The sequence below is a fragment of the Antechinus flavipes genome, chromosome 6, assembly GCF_016432865.1.
Source record: "Antechinus flavipes isolate AdamAnt ecotype Samford, QLD, Australia chromosome 6, AdamAnt_v2, whole genome shotgun sequence".
In the NCBI taxonomy this organism is placed as follows: Eukaryota; Metazoa; Chordata; class Mammalia; order Dasyuromorphia; family Dasyuridae; genus Antechinus; species Antechinus flavipes.
The window spans coordinates 142052114-142070866 of record NC_067403.1 but is presented as its reverse complement, the minus strand read 5'-3'; the positions used below and the strand labels follow the sequence as shown (position 1 = coordinate 142070866).

Here is an 18753-nt window from a genome sequence, read left to right as displayed (position 1 = left end):
AAGCATTCTAAATCATTAATGACATTAATATAATTCAGTTTCAACTAATACCCTTAAAATAGGTGATGAAAATGATGAAAAATTGAAGTAATCAATTTTGGAGGAATTATGGGAAGATAAGCACACTTTTTCATCCTTAGTAGAGTTGTGAGTTGTTTCAACAATTCTGGAAAACAGTATGTTACTATATGAAAAAGATTACTTAATTCAGATTCTTTGAACCAGTATTATAATGTTGGGCATATGCTCCAAAGATGTCAGTGACATAAAGAAAGATCCTAGATGCAAAATCAGGGCTTTCAGATAGTTGTATTTTGTTGTTCTTTGAGATAGCTTCACATTATTACCAAACATCAGGGGCAGGCTATCCATTAGGGACCATGAGAAATTTCATTTTTATGGGGAAAACATCTTTGTTCCTAAGCAGAACAACAAAAAGCACCTAGAACACTTGTTGTAACCAATTATTTCTTAATCTTTTGCCTTTTGCTTTTCCAGAATATTCCAAAACTCTCTCCCATATTAGTCATCTAGGGCTTAATATTTCTGAGTTGAGGTCAGAGAGCTTTGATTGACAGTATGACAGAGCCCAGTCTGGTTCACAGTGGCATTCTCTTTTGTGATTACAGACCCCATGATTATGGCACTGATTGGAATAGTTCTCAGAACCATAGATGTCGAGGCCCTGACAACCCTTGTGGTAGCATACCATCTGCTTACCACATTTTGTGCCAGTGGCCACAATTTCAAAAGGATTATGACTTTTGCTATGGGTTATAGCAAGATCACATCTTTCACCTTTCAAAATGAAGGTGCACAGAGCTCTGGAGATGGGACCTGTGCTTGCCCTGGAGCAGTACAAGTTTCCACACTTGTTGAAACCCCTTTTGGCAAGATAACTGGATAGTGAACATCTTCTAGGTAGCCCAAGCCAGAAGCATTTGTCATTGGACACTTGTGATCCTGTGCCCCAAAGTGCCTCACACTGCTGCTTATAAGTGGGGCAGGCCCCATTATAACAATAGCCCTCCCAGCATGGTGTGCCATTCTCTTTGTATACATTTTCTGGACATTTAGCCTGTCGGCCATTGCAGTACTCAGCCAGATCACAAATGTCCTGAGAATTCCGACATAGTTCTCCAGCTGCTGTAAGACGACATGCCTGGCAGCATTCCCCTTCTACACAATCAGCTCCTGGGGCCCTCCTGCAGTTCACAGGGTTATAGCACTGGTTCACATTTTCCTCTGGAGGGCCACAATCACACTCCTCCCCTTGTTCCACAAACCTGTTCCCACATACAGGCCCTCCCTCAATCTGCTTCAGGTCTGGGAAGTTGGTCAGGCACTTCACCTGGAAGATAGTCCCCCTAAAAAACTTCTGCAGATTGTCCTTGCTACAGCTGCTAAACTGCTTGGGATAGACATTATCAACCCCCATGGATTGCATGATACACCCACCTTGCATCTTGCTGACCTCACAGTGGAAGCCCTTGATATTTTCATCATGGTCCATGCCAAGGTTGTGGCCCATTTCATGAATTATGGTGGTTGCTAGTCCAAATGGATGTGATTCATAGTCCTGGTTCACACCCCCAGAACCTAATGTGCCATGGAACCCAATCTGGCTAGTCCCACAACACCTTCTCCAAAATCCAATGCTGTGATCAGCTGGGCATTATCATGTTGTTTCTTCTTGATTATATTATTTTCCCTCCATTTAAGGAAGTTGTTCAGGGAAGACTGTATGTCATTGGTAATTGCAGCCTTATTACCTTTGTCCCATATTTCCAGGCCAATTAGAACCACACGGAAATTAAGCAGTTGATAAAACTTATCTATTTGGTTCACGACCTCCTTCACCCTATTGCGTATATTCCATAGATTTCCATATTTCTTGAACTCTGTGTACTCCACCACCACATAGAGCTCTACATAGTGGGTTTCTTTTGAAATGGATCCAGGTACCCAGCTCTGGGGTATATAGATTGTAGCCATCTTTGTCTCCAGTTCTCCTCGTAGGGAGGCCCTACAGACACCACAAGATCTTTGTTTCTTCTTGAAATACTTTTCCCTATAGACAGCGTGTTTCCCTTGGGCATTGCCATGTCTTTCCTGAATGCTGCCATATCTACCCTGGACTAGTGGCGCAATCAGATGGAAGGTAGGCCCAATCTGGAAAAAGCCCCGGATACCATTACAAGTGCTGATGCTGACAGAGGAATCCTGTTGCCCCTCCACATAGCCCTGATAGAAACAGTGATTCTCTTCCTTTGGCTGCTCAGTCACCTCTGTGCCATTAGCCAAGGTGTAGGTTTCTGTGTAGTCTGACCCCACCTGGTACCTGTTTCTAAAGAGGTGGAGGGTGATGTTATTATCTCTATTGCCTAAGTAGTAGCGGATGGTCTCAGGATACATAGCTGTATCTGAAGACAGTTTTCTCAGAATCCCTAAAATGGGTAACTGGAGGGGTTCAACCACTTCATACTGTTGCACATGGGGAAGTGGGCCTATCAGTGGAACTTGTGACTCTGAGAAGTCCTGGTTCTTCTCAAAAGAGATCCTCAGGAAGAAGAATAGGAAATAGAAACAGAAGCTGGGGTGACAGAAGAACATCATGTAGAATGGAAAGTATCAACCACCTTCCTGGGGACCAGCACTACCCAACCACCTGTAGTGGTAAGGATGTGACCATGCAGAGCATGCTGTGCCTCCCTGTGCTGAGTTATGCTTTGCTGAAGTTCCCTCAGCTGTGCTTTTCTCCTGATCCCTCTGTCTTCTCGTCCAGAATCTCCTACTCTCCTCACTCTTACTTATGTGTGAGAATCACACTGACCTCATAAAGGACTCTTCTCCCAGCAACCCTGTGATGTATTCCAGGATTAGAACAAATTGAGACAATTATAGTCCATCCAACCTCTTAATACAAAATAAATTTACTTAATAATAGCATGGAAGGTACACTAGCTTCCATGTCCTCCTTCTCCACCCTCATGCTCAATTCAGTACAATTTCCTCAGGTTTTGTTGTATTAAATGGATAAAATTCTTAAGATCTGTTAAATTCTACTCAAGAATTGTCATTGTTAAAAAAATAAAATTTAAAATTTTTTTTTTAGATTGACACTTTTACTATAGTATCATTCTCTTTAGGTATCTTGTAACCTCTTTCATTTTTTGAGTATTTGCTTAACTTGTTCACGAAGAGAATGATTACAAGAATTTCCCTTTTTTCCATATTTTCTTTTTCAATAAAACTTGCATCAGAGGCACATATGATCATAGAATTAGGTAGTCTTAGATTTAGAGCTGAAAGGGGGTTTGGATGCTGTTAAGTCCAACCACTTACAGCTAAATTCAGTGATATCACAAGGTTGTGTAGGGCAGGAAGTGGACAAAGGTTCTGTGATCCAGCCTGCTTTGGACTATACTACCCTGACAGACAGTGTGGTAGAGTAGAAAGAACTCTGATTTTGATATTGGAAGCTCAGAGTTCAAATTCTGTTTCTATGATTTTCTTAGTTGTTGAATGAATGGAAAGGCACTCTGCATCTCTTTGAAGCTCATTCTGTAAAATGGGAGTAGAAATTTTTGTATTTTCCTTCATTTACAGACTCTTCTGAGACAAAAACAATTATGTGATTATTTCAAGTTATTAAATTCAAACTTCGCACAAAAAATCCCCAATATGCTAACTTAAAGTTATCTGAAGGACTGCCACAATGCCCTGTCCTGACATGTGATAAATCTACTTTCCTTTAAGTCCTGAGGGCTCTCCCACATATAATTGATCATTATCCCCATTTCCATCTCTAAGCAGTTGCCAGTTGTCATGTCTTGTCATTTCTACCTTTATAATACCTCTGATATCTGGCTTTTTTTTCTCTCACCACTCAGGTACTATCCTTATAAATTTCTTGGATTATTTCAGTAGCCTTCTAATTGATCTCTCTGCCTCTTGAAACTCCAATTTATCTTCCCTGTAGCTGCCAGAATGATCTTCCTAAATCATGTGTTTGACTATGTCACTTCCCTACTCTAGTGGTCCTCTATTGTTTCTAGGATAGAATAAAAATATTTCAGCCTAGTTGTCATTTAAGGTCCTTTTCAATTCCAAACCTACTTTCTATTCCAGCACATTCCTCTATTGATACCTCCAATTTATGTTGTATAGAGCTCATTTGTACATAATGGTTTGCATGTTATCTGTCCCATATTCTTGAGATCCTTGAGGAAAAGAACTATTTTCCTTATATTTCCCCAAAGCTTAGCACAGGGACTAGCACATAGTAGGTATTTAATAAATATTTACTGACTGATACAGTATCTGAGCTTCACTGACTATCCTAGCATTGTATAATCTTATCAGTCTTCCAATTTTATACCTTCTTTTTTCAACTAACTTGGTATTATTCTCATTTAAATTTTTTTAATTATTGAAATATGCGAATTGTTCAGCTATATTCAAATCAGATAAAGTTTGTATATGGCACTCAATTGGTATGTGTATTGTGAATATTTCCTTGCTCTTTCTCCCTCCTGGTACATTAACATAGATTTCCTCTTATTGCCTTTCACACACATTTTACTCATTAAGGAATATTCTAAATCTATAGAAGACTCAGTGAATGTTGGATCTATGTCTACACTGTCTAGTTACACAGAAGTGATCTGAAAGGGAAAATGTCTTGACCAATGTGTCTTATGAAAAGCCTTCTGACAATTGAGAGTTATTTTTCTTGTTGTAGTGTCAATTGTTCCAGTTTCATAGGATCACATATTAAAACCAAAAGGGATTGTTCTTTCCTGTTGATCTCTGTTGTGGGTCAGGCCTAACACAGAATGTTCTGGTGGTTCAAGTTGAGCATTGGAACAAAATAAGACAATTGTAGTCAATCCAATTGTTAATTTTTTAAAAAAGGACATTTACTTAATAATAATATAGAAAGATACTTTACAGGAAGACAAAAATGATGTAGATAGATGTAGTTCCACCTGTTTTGTTTCAGAACTCCAGGAACCAAAGGACTTTTCAATATGACATATTTGAAATCTTCTATATTGTTGTTTCTCTCATAAGAATACAAACTTCCCAAGAACAGGGACTGTCTTACTTTTCTATTTTCCAAATCCTTATTACTTAACAAAATACTTTCCACATTTTAAGCATTAATAAATACTTTATATATATATATCATTCATTTATATATAGATCTGCGAATTATTTACAAACAGATGAGATAATTAAATCTATGTGAATAGATGAAGTCACTATGTGGGACGATACAAGAGGAGAAAAGAACACAGCACAAACCTTCGGGTACTACTGAAAGTTTTGTTGACTTAGTGACTCTTTGTTCTGAGTCCTTGGAATATCACTGTTGTCAATCAGTGTTGGGGAATGTGACACCAAGTCTGCAACTTTTTGCATTACCTAATCTTTGTCACATATATACCCACCTATGACCCTTGTACTTTTACTTGGAAATTGTCACATTCTTGCTGTCTTGGGAATGAACTGAGATACAATCTCTTTTGCTGAGGTGAATTCATCTGAATTGTCTTAAATTGTCCCACCTTGAAGCCATTGATGATCTTCAGTCTGTCAATGTATTACTATCTCAATGTACTATAATAAAGTACTTCTAATTCTCTTTGTCCTGAGTTCTACCTCATTAATTAGGGTAAAAAACCAAATAAAGAATTTTCCTCTCAACAATACACTCATAATTAAGGGGCAAGAAATTGATGATCTAGGAAAGGAAACTGAGGTAGGAGAAACAGAACAATGTCATATAAACCCAGAGAGCAGAGTATCCAAGAAAGGAATATGGATTAACAGTATGAAATTATACTGAGAGTTTAAATAGAATGGATGATTGAGAAATTACATAATATCATAGAGTTGTTGACTTGGAATGAGGAAGACAGTTTTTTAAATCCTGTAAAACCCCAGGCAAGATGCTTAGCTTTTCTCATTTTAGTTTCTTCATCGGTAAAATGAGGGAGTTAAAGATGATTACCTCTAAGACTCTTTCCTGCCCAAAGTTATATGATCTCATGACTTGGTAATTAAGAGATAATTGACAATTTTAGAGATAGAAGTTTCACTTGGGTGAAACGTTGAGAAGCCAGATTGTAAAAGATTGAGAGGTGAGAGAAAATGAAATGGAGGATTTTTTCCTTTCCTTTTCCTTTTCTTTCTTTCTTTCTTTCTTTCTTTCTTTCTTTCTTTCTTTCTTTCTTTCTTTCTTTCTTTCTTTCTTTCTTTCTTTCTTTCTTTTTTCTTCTTCTTCTTCTTCTTTTTTTTTTTTTTTTTTTTTTTTTTTTTTTTTTTTTTTTTTTTTTTTTTTTGCTGCCAGTCTTTTAATACTTATCATTGTCTGAAGCAGGGAAGAATGAAAGCAGGGATTCACCTGAACTCTTCCTCAAACCCTTCCAGATAACTTTAAATAATGACTCTGAATAAGTTCTAATACAGCAGAACCCACAAAAAAGGCAAATGAAACAATTTTCCACCCCAATGTCAACAGGAAAGGTTTGTTGCATTATGGTGAGTTGTGGAGCACAATCCAGTGCTGACCTTGGCAAAACAGCCTGAGTCCCAGAAAACCAGGAGCAGGCCTTGAATCAGCTACAGCAAGGGTGATTTGCAGACATCTCAGACTACTGCATCAACAAAGGTAACAACTGCTTTCAGAGTTCTCAACCCACAAATGATAAGGGGATCAAATAACTAGTCAGAAGGAGATAACAGGGGTCTCTTTGCTAGCACTGAGGAAGGACTCTGTTGCTTTGCCCATACTTAGGTTCTAATCAAAGTTCTGGGTGTTAGTGCCCAGGGTAAGGAAGAGCACTATCACACCAAAACTTATAAGCTTCAGTAGAGAGAGGATCCTCATCACAATTATAGGGAAGAAAAGGGTGCTTCTGATAACTCACCAACCAAAGCACAGGCCAAGAGAGTAGTAGACACAATTTTCTTTAGGTTATTGTGCTGGATGGTCCATGTACACTATTCTATACTGCCAGGGTCATACATAGCAGTCTTTGCTATACACGCGAAGACGAGTCGATCTTAAGGTGCAAAACAGACTCTTTATTAGTAATCTCACCAGGGGTTAGCAGGAAGCAAGAGCAAGAAAGTGCAAGAGCAAGTGTATGTGTGTATGCCTGTGTGTCTGTCTGTCTGTCTCTCTCTCTTTCTCTCTCCATCTCTCCATCTCTCCATCTCATTTCTATGAACTCAACTGGTTATTTATATTTACTTTACTCTCCTCTGGGATTATCCTGTGCCTAACCCACTGCATAGGTGGATCTAAGAAGGGAAACACCTGGAGTTAGTGCTGTGTCCTAGGTGGAGATAGAGCAACAGAGCACACACCCCTCCATCTCAAGGAACCTATTAGCCGTTCCTTTAATACCTGCAAGACACCCACAGGTTACACACAGGTTATACCACCTTGGAAGAATGGAAAAAATTACAGGTCTTAGGAGTATCTCTGAAAACAGTTGCACAAAACCCCTAGAGTTTGGGAAACTGCACCAGCTAACCTGGAAGCAAAGTCCCCCTTTAACAAAGAATTAAAAGTCAAGAAATGGGCTAGGAAAATGAGAAAACAGAAAAAAAAAATTTGACCATAGAAAGTTATTATAGTGACAAGGAAGATCAAAACACTCAAAAAAAGGTAAGGGAAACTCCTACATTGGAAACCTTCAAGAAAAATATGAATTGATCTCAAACCATGAAAGAGTAAAAAGGATTTTGAAAATCAAGGAAGATAAATAGAGGAAAAAATGAGAAAAATGAGAGTGATGCAAGAAAATCATGAAAAATTAATCAAGAACTTGATGAAGAAGACACACTAAAAAAAAAAAAAAAAACTAAAGAAATTATCACCTTTAAAAACAGACTATACCAAATGGTAAAGGAGATACAAAAAGCCAATGAAGAGAATATCTTAAAAAACAGAATTGGCCAAATGGAAAGAAAAGCACAAAAATTCAATGAAGGAAAAAACTCTATAAAAATCTATAAACTCTTCTTTTTAAAAAGGAAAACTGGCCAAATGGAAAAAGAAGATACAAAAGCTCAATGAAGAAAATAATTACTTAAAAATTAGAATTGAACAAGTGGAAGCTAATTAATTTAAAAGAAATTAAGAAACAATAAAACAAAACCAAAGGAATAAAAAATAGACAATGTGAAATACATGGAAAAACAACTGACTTGGAAAATAGATTCAGGAAATATAATTTTAAAAATTAATGGACTATCTGAAAGCCATGATCTAAGAGGGAGCCTAGACATAATCTTTCAAAAAAATTATTAGGGAAAACTGCTCTGATGTTCTAAAACCAAACAGTAAAACAGAAATGAAAGATCCATCAAAGGACACACATGTGCAAAAATATTTGTAGCAGCTCTTTTTAACATGGCAAAGAATTGGAAAATAAATGGATGCCCATCAATTTGGGAATGAGAAATAAGTTATAGTATATGAATGTAATGGAATATTATTGTTCTTTAAGAAATGATGAACAGGCTGATTTCAGAAAAGCCCAGAAAGACTTACAAGAACTGATGCTGAATGAAATGAGCAGAACCAGTACTGTACATAGTAACAGTAAGATTATGTGGTAATTAGTTTTTTCAGCAATGCATTGATCGATATATATCCGGAGACAGAATTTTAGAGACTGAATATGGGTCATAGCTTATGTTATGATTCTTACAAGGTACTAAGACAGTAGAATTGATCTGATCCTACAAGGAGATGTTATGGGCCATAACTTGAAACAAAGTACTAAATGAAATTGATGAGACAATGGTTAAATCTAATTTAGCATTGATTTAATCCTACAGCAAATAATGGTTTCCTAGTGATATAATGATTCATAAATCATACTCAATGTATAACATATAAGCAAGAAGCTCTCAGGGCCAGACACAAAAGCCCACTAGAAGCTTTAAGAGGAGGAGGCAGATTCATTCCAACTTCTACCTTTCTGCTGGCTGGAGGCTTTGCATTCAGAGAGAGCTAGAGGCTGAAGGACAAACCTTTGGATTTGGAGACATTCGGAGGGAGCTCTTGGAATCAAGGAGAGAGATAGGCCTCTAAGAAAGCTAACCAGGCCCAAGGAAAGAGACAAGACTTGGAAGGAGAAAATAAAGGATCCTGAACTTTAAACATCTGGCTGCATTTGAGATGATTATTACTTTAAACTGAAACTAAGGCTACCTCCAGAAGCCCCGCAAGAAATCTGCTCACAGAGAGTGATTATAATTTAGAGAAGAAAACATTACATTTTGGCGCCCAACGTGGGGAAGACATGATCCTGATCCAGTGGAAAAGTCTCCTCAACCCAGAAATTAGGGTGAATACAATAAGAAAACTTTCACTTTTTTATTTTTTATTCGCTTTTTTTTTTTTTGGTGGTTTTTCACTTTTGTTCTAATTTTTTCTTTCACAAAATGACTAATATGGAAAATGTTTAGAATGATTGCATAACCTTTACCATATTCCTTGCTGTCTTAAGAAGGAAGGGAGGGAGAAAAAAATGGAACTTAAAACCTTACAAAAATTAATGTTGGAAATTATCTTTAAATGTAATTGGAAAAGTAAAATAATATTGAATTAAAAATTAGAAATAATTTACTGATCATCTCTTGAAAGAGATCCAAAAATAAAAATTTCCAGGAATCTCATAACCATTTCCCAGGTCAAGGAGAAAATAATGCAAGCAGTCAAAAAGAAATAATTAAAGCAACTTGGAGTCACTGTCAGGATAACACAAGATTAGTAGCTTTTACATTAAAGAATTAGAGGGCTTGGATTATGATATTTTGAAGAGATAGGATTATCACCAAGAATCACCTATCCAGCAAAACTGCATATAATTCTTCAAGAGAAAAAATGGGTATTCAATGAAATAGAAGACCTTTAAGCCTTCTTGATAAAAAGATCAGACCTGATTAGAAAATCCAATTTAAGGGCAGCTATGTGGCACAGTGGATAGAGTACCAGCCCTGAAGTCAGCAGGACCTGAGTTCAAATCTAGTCTCAAACACTTAACATTTCCTAGCTATATGATCCTAGACAAGTCACTTAACCCCAATTGCTTCAGAAAACAAACCAACAAAATAAAGAAAATCTTATTTACACATACAAGACTCAAGAGAAGGGGATGTGGAAGATCAAAATCTTTTGAAAGTCAGCATGTAGAAGAGCCAGCACCTCAAGCATATTCCTGTTTCTACTTGCCAAGCTAGAGATTTTGGAGAATTTCTCTATGGGTAAGAATAGGGATAGTCTTATAGTCGAGTTAAGATATGTCATTCCCAGTGAGAGCTCAGTCACTCTGTAAACTGTCTGGTATATTTATTTTTTAATTGACCTTTTTTTTTTCACTTAATTGCATTTTTTCCAATTGTAAAGATAGTTTTTAACAGTCATTTTTATAAGATTCTGAGTTCCAAATTTTTCTCCCGCTCTCCTTTCCCTCCTTCCTTCTAAAAATAGCAAGCAATCTGATAGAGATTATACACATACAATCATTTAAAATATTTCCATATTAGTCATGTTGTAAAAGAAAAATCAGAACAAAAAGGGAAAATCATGAGAAAGAAAAAACAACAAAAAAGTGAAAATAGTGTTTCTATCTACTTTCAGTCTCCATTAGTGTCTTTTCTAGATGTGGATGGGATTTTTTTCATCACAAGTCTAATGGAATTGTCTTGGATCACTGAGATCTAAAAATCTATCATAAGTGATCATCACACAATTTTGCTATTACTGGGTACAACATTTTCTTGGTTCTGCTTACTTCACTCAGTTTCAGTTTATGTAAATCTCTCCTGTCTGGTATATTCTAACCTTTAATTTCTTTGATTTCTGTTTGCTGTCTTCTTAGATAAATGTTTATTTACTCTTCAATATTTTAATGGTCTTTATAATTTGTCTTTAATATAAAAAAAGTCAGTCTTTTAAATACTGCATGGACTATTGCTATTACAAGGAACAGCAAACAGGAAAAAATGGGATGACTCCCAAACTCATTGGCAATAAACTAATAATATCTGTGGGGGGATAGAGAGGAAGACAAATATAACACTAATCTAACATTCTCTGTCTTAGCATAGCCAAGCATGCTAGCTCCTTTCTAAGTAGAAATTAATTTCTCATGGAGACAGGTGGATAAGATTTGAGCAATATCTATTCACACTTACTTTTGGGCTGAATTTAGACAAAATCATGTAGGCAAATATAAGCTACATGGATAACACACACATTCCTTACACATGATATAACTGCACATATAACATGCTTATCAAGTTTTCAGATGTGACTGAAAACTTTAAGGGATAGCTAACTCAAAGAAAGGGTGTCAAGATCCACAAATATTTTGACTGGTAAGTGTACCTTACTTAAGGCCTTAGAATGAATAAAATAAGATAAAATTCAACAGAGATAAATATAAAATTTTACACATGGGTACAAAAAATCAATTTTGCAAGTAAAAGGTAAGAGAAGCAGGGTTTGAAAGTTATTATTCTTTTTAAGAAAGATCAGGAAGTCCTAGTGGACCATAACAGCCCAAAAGTTGGGTAGCAGCCCAAAAGTTAGTGCAATCTTAACCTTCATTTAAACAGGTTTTCAGGAATATGGAAATGATCATCCCACTGTACTCTTCCCTCATCAGACATCATTTGGAGAAGTGTATTTAGTTCTGAAAAACATGACAAGATGTTGATATTCTGGAGAATATGGTATACTAAGCCTACAAAAGACTAGTGGAAAATGGTAACTGTTTCCAAGTAGCTGAAGAGCTGTCGTGTGGAGGACAGATTTGCCTTTTTCTTTTGGTCCTAGAGGACAGAGATAGGAGCAATGGATAAAAGTGATCATAAGACCGAGTTAGGCTTGATACTAGGAGAAGGGAGAGAAACCTTAACAATTAAGAACTGTGGTTCTTTGCTTCTTGCAAAGGATCTTAGTGACTCATCTAGTAAAAGATCATGAAATGATGAGAAAGATATTAAGTATTGTTAGAATCCTAGTGTTAACTCAATGGAATTGACACAATGCTTATTAGTTCAAACATTAGAACAAATCCTTACAAGGTGTTAAGTCACTAATATTGATAGAAACAATGCTTAAGTTAACACCTTTTGAGAGTTCACACATTAGCTCACACATTAGTTCACACGTTTGGGAGATTTCAGAGCTCAGTATGAGATATCCAAATTCACACATCCCATAATCCCACTCTCAGAGGAGGAGTCAATCTTTGAGTTTACATCTCTAAAAGAGCATAAAAACAGCTGAGCTCAGTCAGGAGAGTTCAGTTGAAAAGATTGAGAGGGGAGCATCAGTTGGAGATTGAGAAGCCACGAGTCAGAGTTGAGCTAGAGGCAGAAGCTGGAAGAGCTAAAAGACAAGCTGCAAGAGCTCTTGGAACCAAAGAGGGAGAGAGGCCTCTAAGAAAGCTAACCAGGCCCAAGGAAAGAGATAAGACTTGGAAGGAGAAAATAAATGTTTGGATTTTAACAGCTGGCTGCATTTGGGGTGATTATTACTTTGAACAGAAACTAAGGCTGCTTCTAGAAACCTCCCCAAGAAACCTGCTCCCAGAGAGAACGATCAGATATTATACAAAAGAAGAGAACACCACAAAGTGTCTTCTCTTCTCTGAAGCCATATAGCTCTGAGGAACAGGCTTCATTCTTTTGATTTGTTCTTTTCCTTCTAGGTGAAGACAAAAGAACCTTATCACCTAAAAAATTAGGAATGTCATCAAGAGGATTCTCTGTGTCCTGAAATTCCAGGATCTGGGTTCTAGACTGTATGTAAGAGCAAAAAGTGATCTTAGGGAGTGATTTTTGGGACTTCAGCTAATGGAAGGATAAAGAGGTTACAGTCAGTGGGGAAACTCTGGGTAAGGTATAAGACCCTTCAACCCAGAGGGAACCTGCTAACAATGTCTGGTTCGGCTTCCCATCTCCCCCAAGGGCTCTTGGCCTTCCTGAGAAGTCAAGGGGCAGTGACAATCTGTGTTGAGATTGAAGCAGAGTGATAGCAGGTGGAAGAGTGATACTAGGTGGTAAACTATGTACAATAGCAAGTTGTTTATGTGGTCCTATGTGCTCAGTGTTGTTTTTGTTATATTATAAAAAGGGGAAAGCCTTGAAATAAACTACCATCTTCAGGAGTCCCGTTTCATGACTTCTCCACTAGGAAGGTATATTTTAATCACCCTGGTGTGGGGGCTCTAGAAAGCAACAGTACATTTTGTCACCCCAACTTGGGGGCTCTAGAAAGCAGAACACAATAGAAGGACTCATCTGCCAGTCACATCACATTTAGGCATAACCTTGATGGGATTAATTCTAGGTAGAAACTAAGCTAAATTATGAGCCTAATCCCTCTTCTCTTCTCCAACCCCCAAATAAAAGACCAAGCTGGTGTAAGAGAGATTAAGTCCTTGAGGTGTTGGAGTTCTTGCTATATCTTTGAAGAACATCCCTCATAAAAACTAAACAAAAAAAAAGAACTTTCCAATTAGAATAGATCATCAGTGAAATGGGCTCCCTTTCATTAAAGGACTTCAAGCAGAAAATGGATAACATTTGCCGAATTTGTTGTAGTGGGGAGTCTTTTTTCTATGTAAATTAGACTAGATAGCCACTGAGGTACCTTCCAGCCAAGGATGTACTGGAGCTATTTTGAACAAGCTTTCAGTGAGAAATTGGCAAATGATACAAATCACGGCTTGATTTATTGTTTTATTGACTATTAGACCATCACATATGGCAAACAGCAAATAAACCCATTTATCCAAGCTAATGGCAAACAGAAATTAGAGAAATTATTCAATTAGAATTTGCCAGACAAAAATAGAATCAATGAGTTCTTTGGGAGAAAGGTTTCTCAGTTCAAAAAGAGAGTCCCTGATCTTCCTCACTCAGAAGAAATCCCTCAAAATTTCTGGATGGTAATTTGGAGATAGGGACATGACTGAGGAACTAACCCTTCTCCATGTTCACTTCTTCTTGGAGTTTTTCCCTCCCTTCAGGGATTTTTCTCTGAAGAAAATCTGGAACCTCATGTCTCCTCTTTCAAAACTGGAAATCAGAGGAACAAGAATATCTCCTCTTGCAAGCTCTCAATAACTCTGCCCCTCACTTAGGCATGGAGCATGGAGTAACCATTCTCTACCAATGAGGAAATTTCTACTTACTTAACATTGATTATTTGTACTATTTCTTTTAACTTTTATCTTTCTAAGCTCTTCAATGAGAGTATAAGCCTCTTGACTAGTGGAAAGTTCTTGCCAATACATAGCCATATACAGGACATACCAAAAATCTTGGTGCAATTTTAAGCTATAAGTTAAAATATATAACATTTAATACTATGTTTAATATTTTAATATTTAATACTATTTATGTATAGATGGTATACATAAATCCATCAATACGGGAGGCATTACACATAATTTACATAAGCACATAATCAATATAACACAGGCTAGTAGTAATGTAACAAATAACATGAATCAACATGAAAATTTAAGTACTGCAATAGTCTCATCAACAATTTTTCATCTCAAGAAATCCAATGATTCTTGCAATTACATAAAATACATAAGCACATAATAATATAACACAGGCTACTAGTAATGTAATTTACATATATAAATAATGTAGTAAATATGTGATATTTAAACTATAGCTTTAACATAATTTTTTACCACTTTTACTCCACTAACTTATAATTGTACTAATTGCATTTTCAGAATGTCTTGTAGACAGCTGTAGAGAATTATATGCAGCATTGAAGAGTTGGAGCTTACTCAATGGTAGACTGAGATGAGCAATAGGGTGGCTCCCTTGGGTGCAGGACCTGTCTCTAATACTTCAGCTATCACTTGAAGCTCTTTTCCCTTTATGTAAAATGGGAATAATATTTCCTCAGTCTCTATCATGGTGTTCTTGTGAAATTTGTAAACCTTAAAGTACTATAGAATTGTAAAATATAATAATCACAATGATAATAATAATAAATGTCTAGAGCCTGGCTGAGTTAGAAAAATCTAAAACACACAAGAAAAAAGCAGATGATTTTGGAATAGATTTTTTAAGGTAAGAAAGAATCAGAGTTACCTAGTGGAAAGAGAGTTGACCTTGGATTTAATTCCTGCCTTTGGCGTATACTGGCTATAGGACATTTGGGCAAGTCATTTAACATTTCAGTGATCCAAGTAAATCTTATGACTATAAGTTGCCAAACAAATACTGATTTAAATAGGCAGAGAGCATTTCCTCACCAGGAGTTCTCACATTAATAATATCACAAATCTGGATTTTTTTTTAAGGTATATAGTAAGGAGACAAAAGAACAAGATATGTGAAATAATAAATATGAGACTCAAGTGATAGAAGTATATTATATGAAGGTTACTGGTAAGAAAGCTTTGCTTAACTATGGGAAAAATACATGAGGATCATAAATTTGGAGCTGAAAGGAACCTCAGAAGCCATCTAGTCTGACTCTTTCATTTTACAGATGAGATAAGTAATGACCAGGGTGTTAAGGATCATGCTTAAGCCAAGGGGCAGGTCAATTCTAGAGCCTCTGCACCTGTGGATCATAACACTTGAAGTTGCTAAGCAGCCTTTGCTGACAAAGGTGTTCCTTGTGGACCAGGAATGAAATAAATTGGAGGCAGAGGGAAGAGGAGAGAGATCACAAAACAGCAACTGCCTCCCAGTCTCCTTGTATCCTCCTTGTCATCCTCTTATATGAAGAGATCCATTCTACAGGTTTGAGTTAGACTTCCAGCAGCCATTGGCAGGTGACTCCCATATCACAACATATGGCACCAGAACTCCCTAACATGGGACATAAGAAACACAAGAAACAAAGAAGCAGCAGCACTTGAGAGTAGGATCCCCCCAGATGTCCTTCAGTAACCCACAGGAAATGAATAGGCATTTTTCATAAGTCTCTCATCAGTCTCCTGACTTAGCCCTTTAATGTGTTGGCTCATTTAATTACCCCAACTAAAAACAACTTACTGGGTCTCTTCTCCCTTTCCTTCTCCACCAGTTATTGAAGGAACTCTGGGAGGATCCTACTCATGAACAGCTCTCGGGCGCTGCTGTTTCTTTGTTTCTTGTGATTCTTGTGTCCCATATTCGGGTGTCATATGTTGTGATACAGGAGCCACCTGCAAGTGGCTGCTGGAGGTCTAACTCAGACCTGTAAAATAGATTTCTTCATGTGACAGGATAACAAGGATAATACAAGGAGACTGAGAGACAATTACTGTTCTCTGACCTCTTCACTGAGAGGTAGTTGCGTAGTCTGATCTCTCTCCTTTTCCCTCTTGCCTCCAATTTACTTCATTCCCAATCCACAAGGAACATCTGTGAATGCTGCTTTGCAACTCCTTCAAGTTAATGATTCACAGCTGTGGAGGCTCTTGAAGAATTGACCTGTCCCTTCATCTAGGCATGGTCCTTAACACTAGGGAAGTTAAGTGATTTTCAAGGTCACAAAGCATGAAGTACAAGACCTGAACCCAGGTTTTTTTGAGTCTTAAGACAGTGAGCTTAAGAGTATAACATATCCTCTATTCATTAATTGGGCATAACAAGGGAAAAGAATTATTTGGTGGAGGGGGATCAAAAGTAAAGTGGCTTTGAAGTCCATCACCTGGAATTTAGCTGTTACATACAAGATAAGCCTTTAAGGCTTTAGAAAAATGATAAGATTTAAACAACAATAATGAAATAATGATTACTTTGCTTTAAGACAGCCTTGAGCAGAAGCATTTTTTGGTTCATGTCATAGTCCACAGGCATCAAATGTTTAGAATTTAAACAGTAGCTGAAATTAATTTTAATGAAGTTGCTAAGGGGAAAAAAGACTTTTTTAAATGCAAAGAAATGTGAAAATTAGAAATATGAATAGATAGGGAATAGATTGAAATAGTTGAAATAATAGATTGAAATAATTGAAATAGAACTATAGAACCTCAACTAAGCACACAATGAACATGAATCAGCCACACTGTAATGTTATTTTAAAGTTATGATGACATAAAAGAAGCAGGAAGTGATCCAGATGTTATGCACGTATTGTTTATGCCCTTGAATTCTTATTTCTTAATACTGCTTGGTGACAGTTGGTTGACCTATTAAACAACTAACTCTGGGATTTTGTGACTTTTTACTTTTTTTCAACAAAGCAACCACAAATAGAATATTTACTTAGATGCTGGATGCTTAGACAACTGTATGATATATGGGGGAAACAAGGACACTGAAATCACAAGACTTGGAGAGAGATAAGTCATAAAATACAAAGGTAAAGTAATATAAGTATATAAGTATTATATTTGATTAAATGCCAGCTAAGTGGATTGCATAGCTTTAGTAATATGTCAGGCATATGGTTCATCCTGCTTTCAGAACTGGAAATAGCTGGGATAAATGAGAATTTGTTCTATTGTTAAAATGCTATTCAATTTTACTTCAGTATTTCAAAAGATCCATGATTATCACTGTGGATGATTCTTTCACTAACAAATCAAAACAAGTCAAAAGAGCCAAAAGATAGATTTTTTTTAGTGCAAAAAATATACCATGATTTTGGGGGGCTAGTCTCTAGATTATGAATATAAAAACTAAAGATATGGGGCAGCTAGGTGGCACAGTGAAAAGAGCACTAGCCCTAAAGTCAGGAGGACTTGAGTTCAAATGTGGTCTCAGACACTTAACACTTCCTAGCTGCGTGATCATGGACAAGTCACTTAATCCCAATTGCCTCAGCAAAACAAATAAACAACAAACACAAACAAATAAACAAACAAAAAACCCTGAAGGGGGGTTATGGTCATTAAGAACCTTTTAAAATCTTACCTTCCCAAATAATAATATAAAGTAATATAACATTATCACTGGACTTGTTTGTGGCTTGTAGATATTCAAAGAAAATGGCAAACATCTTGCAGATTATATGGTGAAATGGAACCAAAATTGTAGTAATGTTGGTTGATTGCAGAACAAGTTGAATAAAAAGGACACACACAAAAAAAGGACTAGAAGGTAAGCAATTTTTCCTAATATTAAAATAAAAAAAATTTAAAAACTAGAATAGGATGTCTTAAGAAGTGGTGGGTTCCCCTGCATTAGAACACTTTAATAAAAGGCTAAATGACCACTATTAACTATTTTATGGTGAGGAGGGAGTATATACTTGTAGATCATTAAACAGTTAACAAAAGAGATTTACTTAACCAGAGCAAAAGAATATTCAACAAGGATAAGCATTATGGACACCTCAAATTGATTCAACTGAGGAAAGGTCACTTAATTTGAATCAGTTACCAATTCATACCAGTCATGAATCCAAGGATTTTTGGAGTTCCTTGTGTGATGAGATAGTGATGTTAACAGTCTGAGCTTTTGATTCCCTGAGTCAACCAAGAAAAAAATTAGCCTGTGTTTTATAGGAGGGATTAGCATATCATTCCTATTACACTAGCAATGGCTGCTGGGTTGTTTTCTAACTATGAAATTCTGTGATTGTAGTAGAATGCCCCAGAAATGTCTCTTTAGTCCTGCACTGTTCAATATCCCTCTTTCCAACTATCCCAGAAAGTCCAGGCATCTGGAGTGAAATGATTGATCAAAAATAAACTAGAGGTAAGTAAATTACCAGTCTGAAAGAAGCATAGTATCTTTGGA

The 18753-nt window shown here is 36.6% G+C and overlaps 1 protein-coding gene across 1 annotated transcript; it reads right to left on the bottom strand.

The window, feature by feature from the left end:
• Window positions 1–216: 216 nt before the first annotated feature.
• On the bottom strand, window positions 217–2977 carry LOC127540332 (disintegrin and metalloproteinase domain-containing protein 8-like). The gene is given in 2 exon segments (XM_051964974.1): window positions 217–1600; window positions 1603–2977. Coding segments are annotated over 2 exon segments (2085 nt in total). The 5' UTR covers window positions 2614–2977; the 3' UTR covers window positions 217–526.
• Window positions 2978–18753: the final 15776 nt, after the last annotated feature.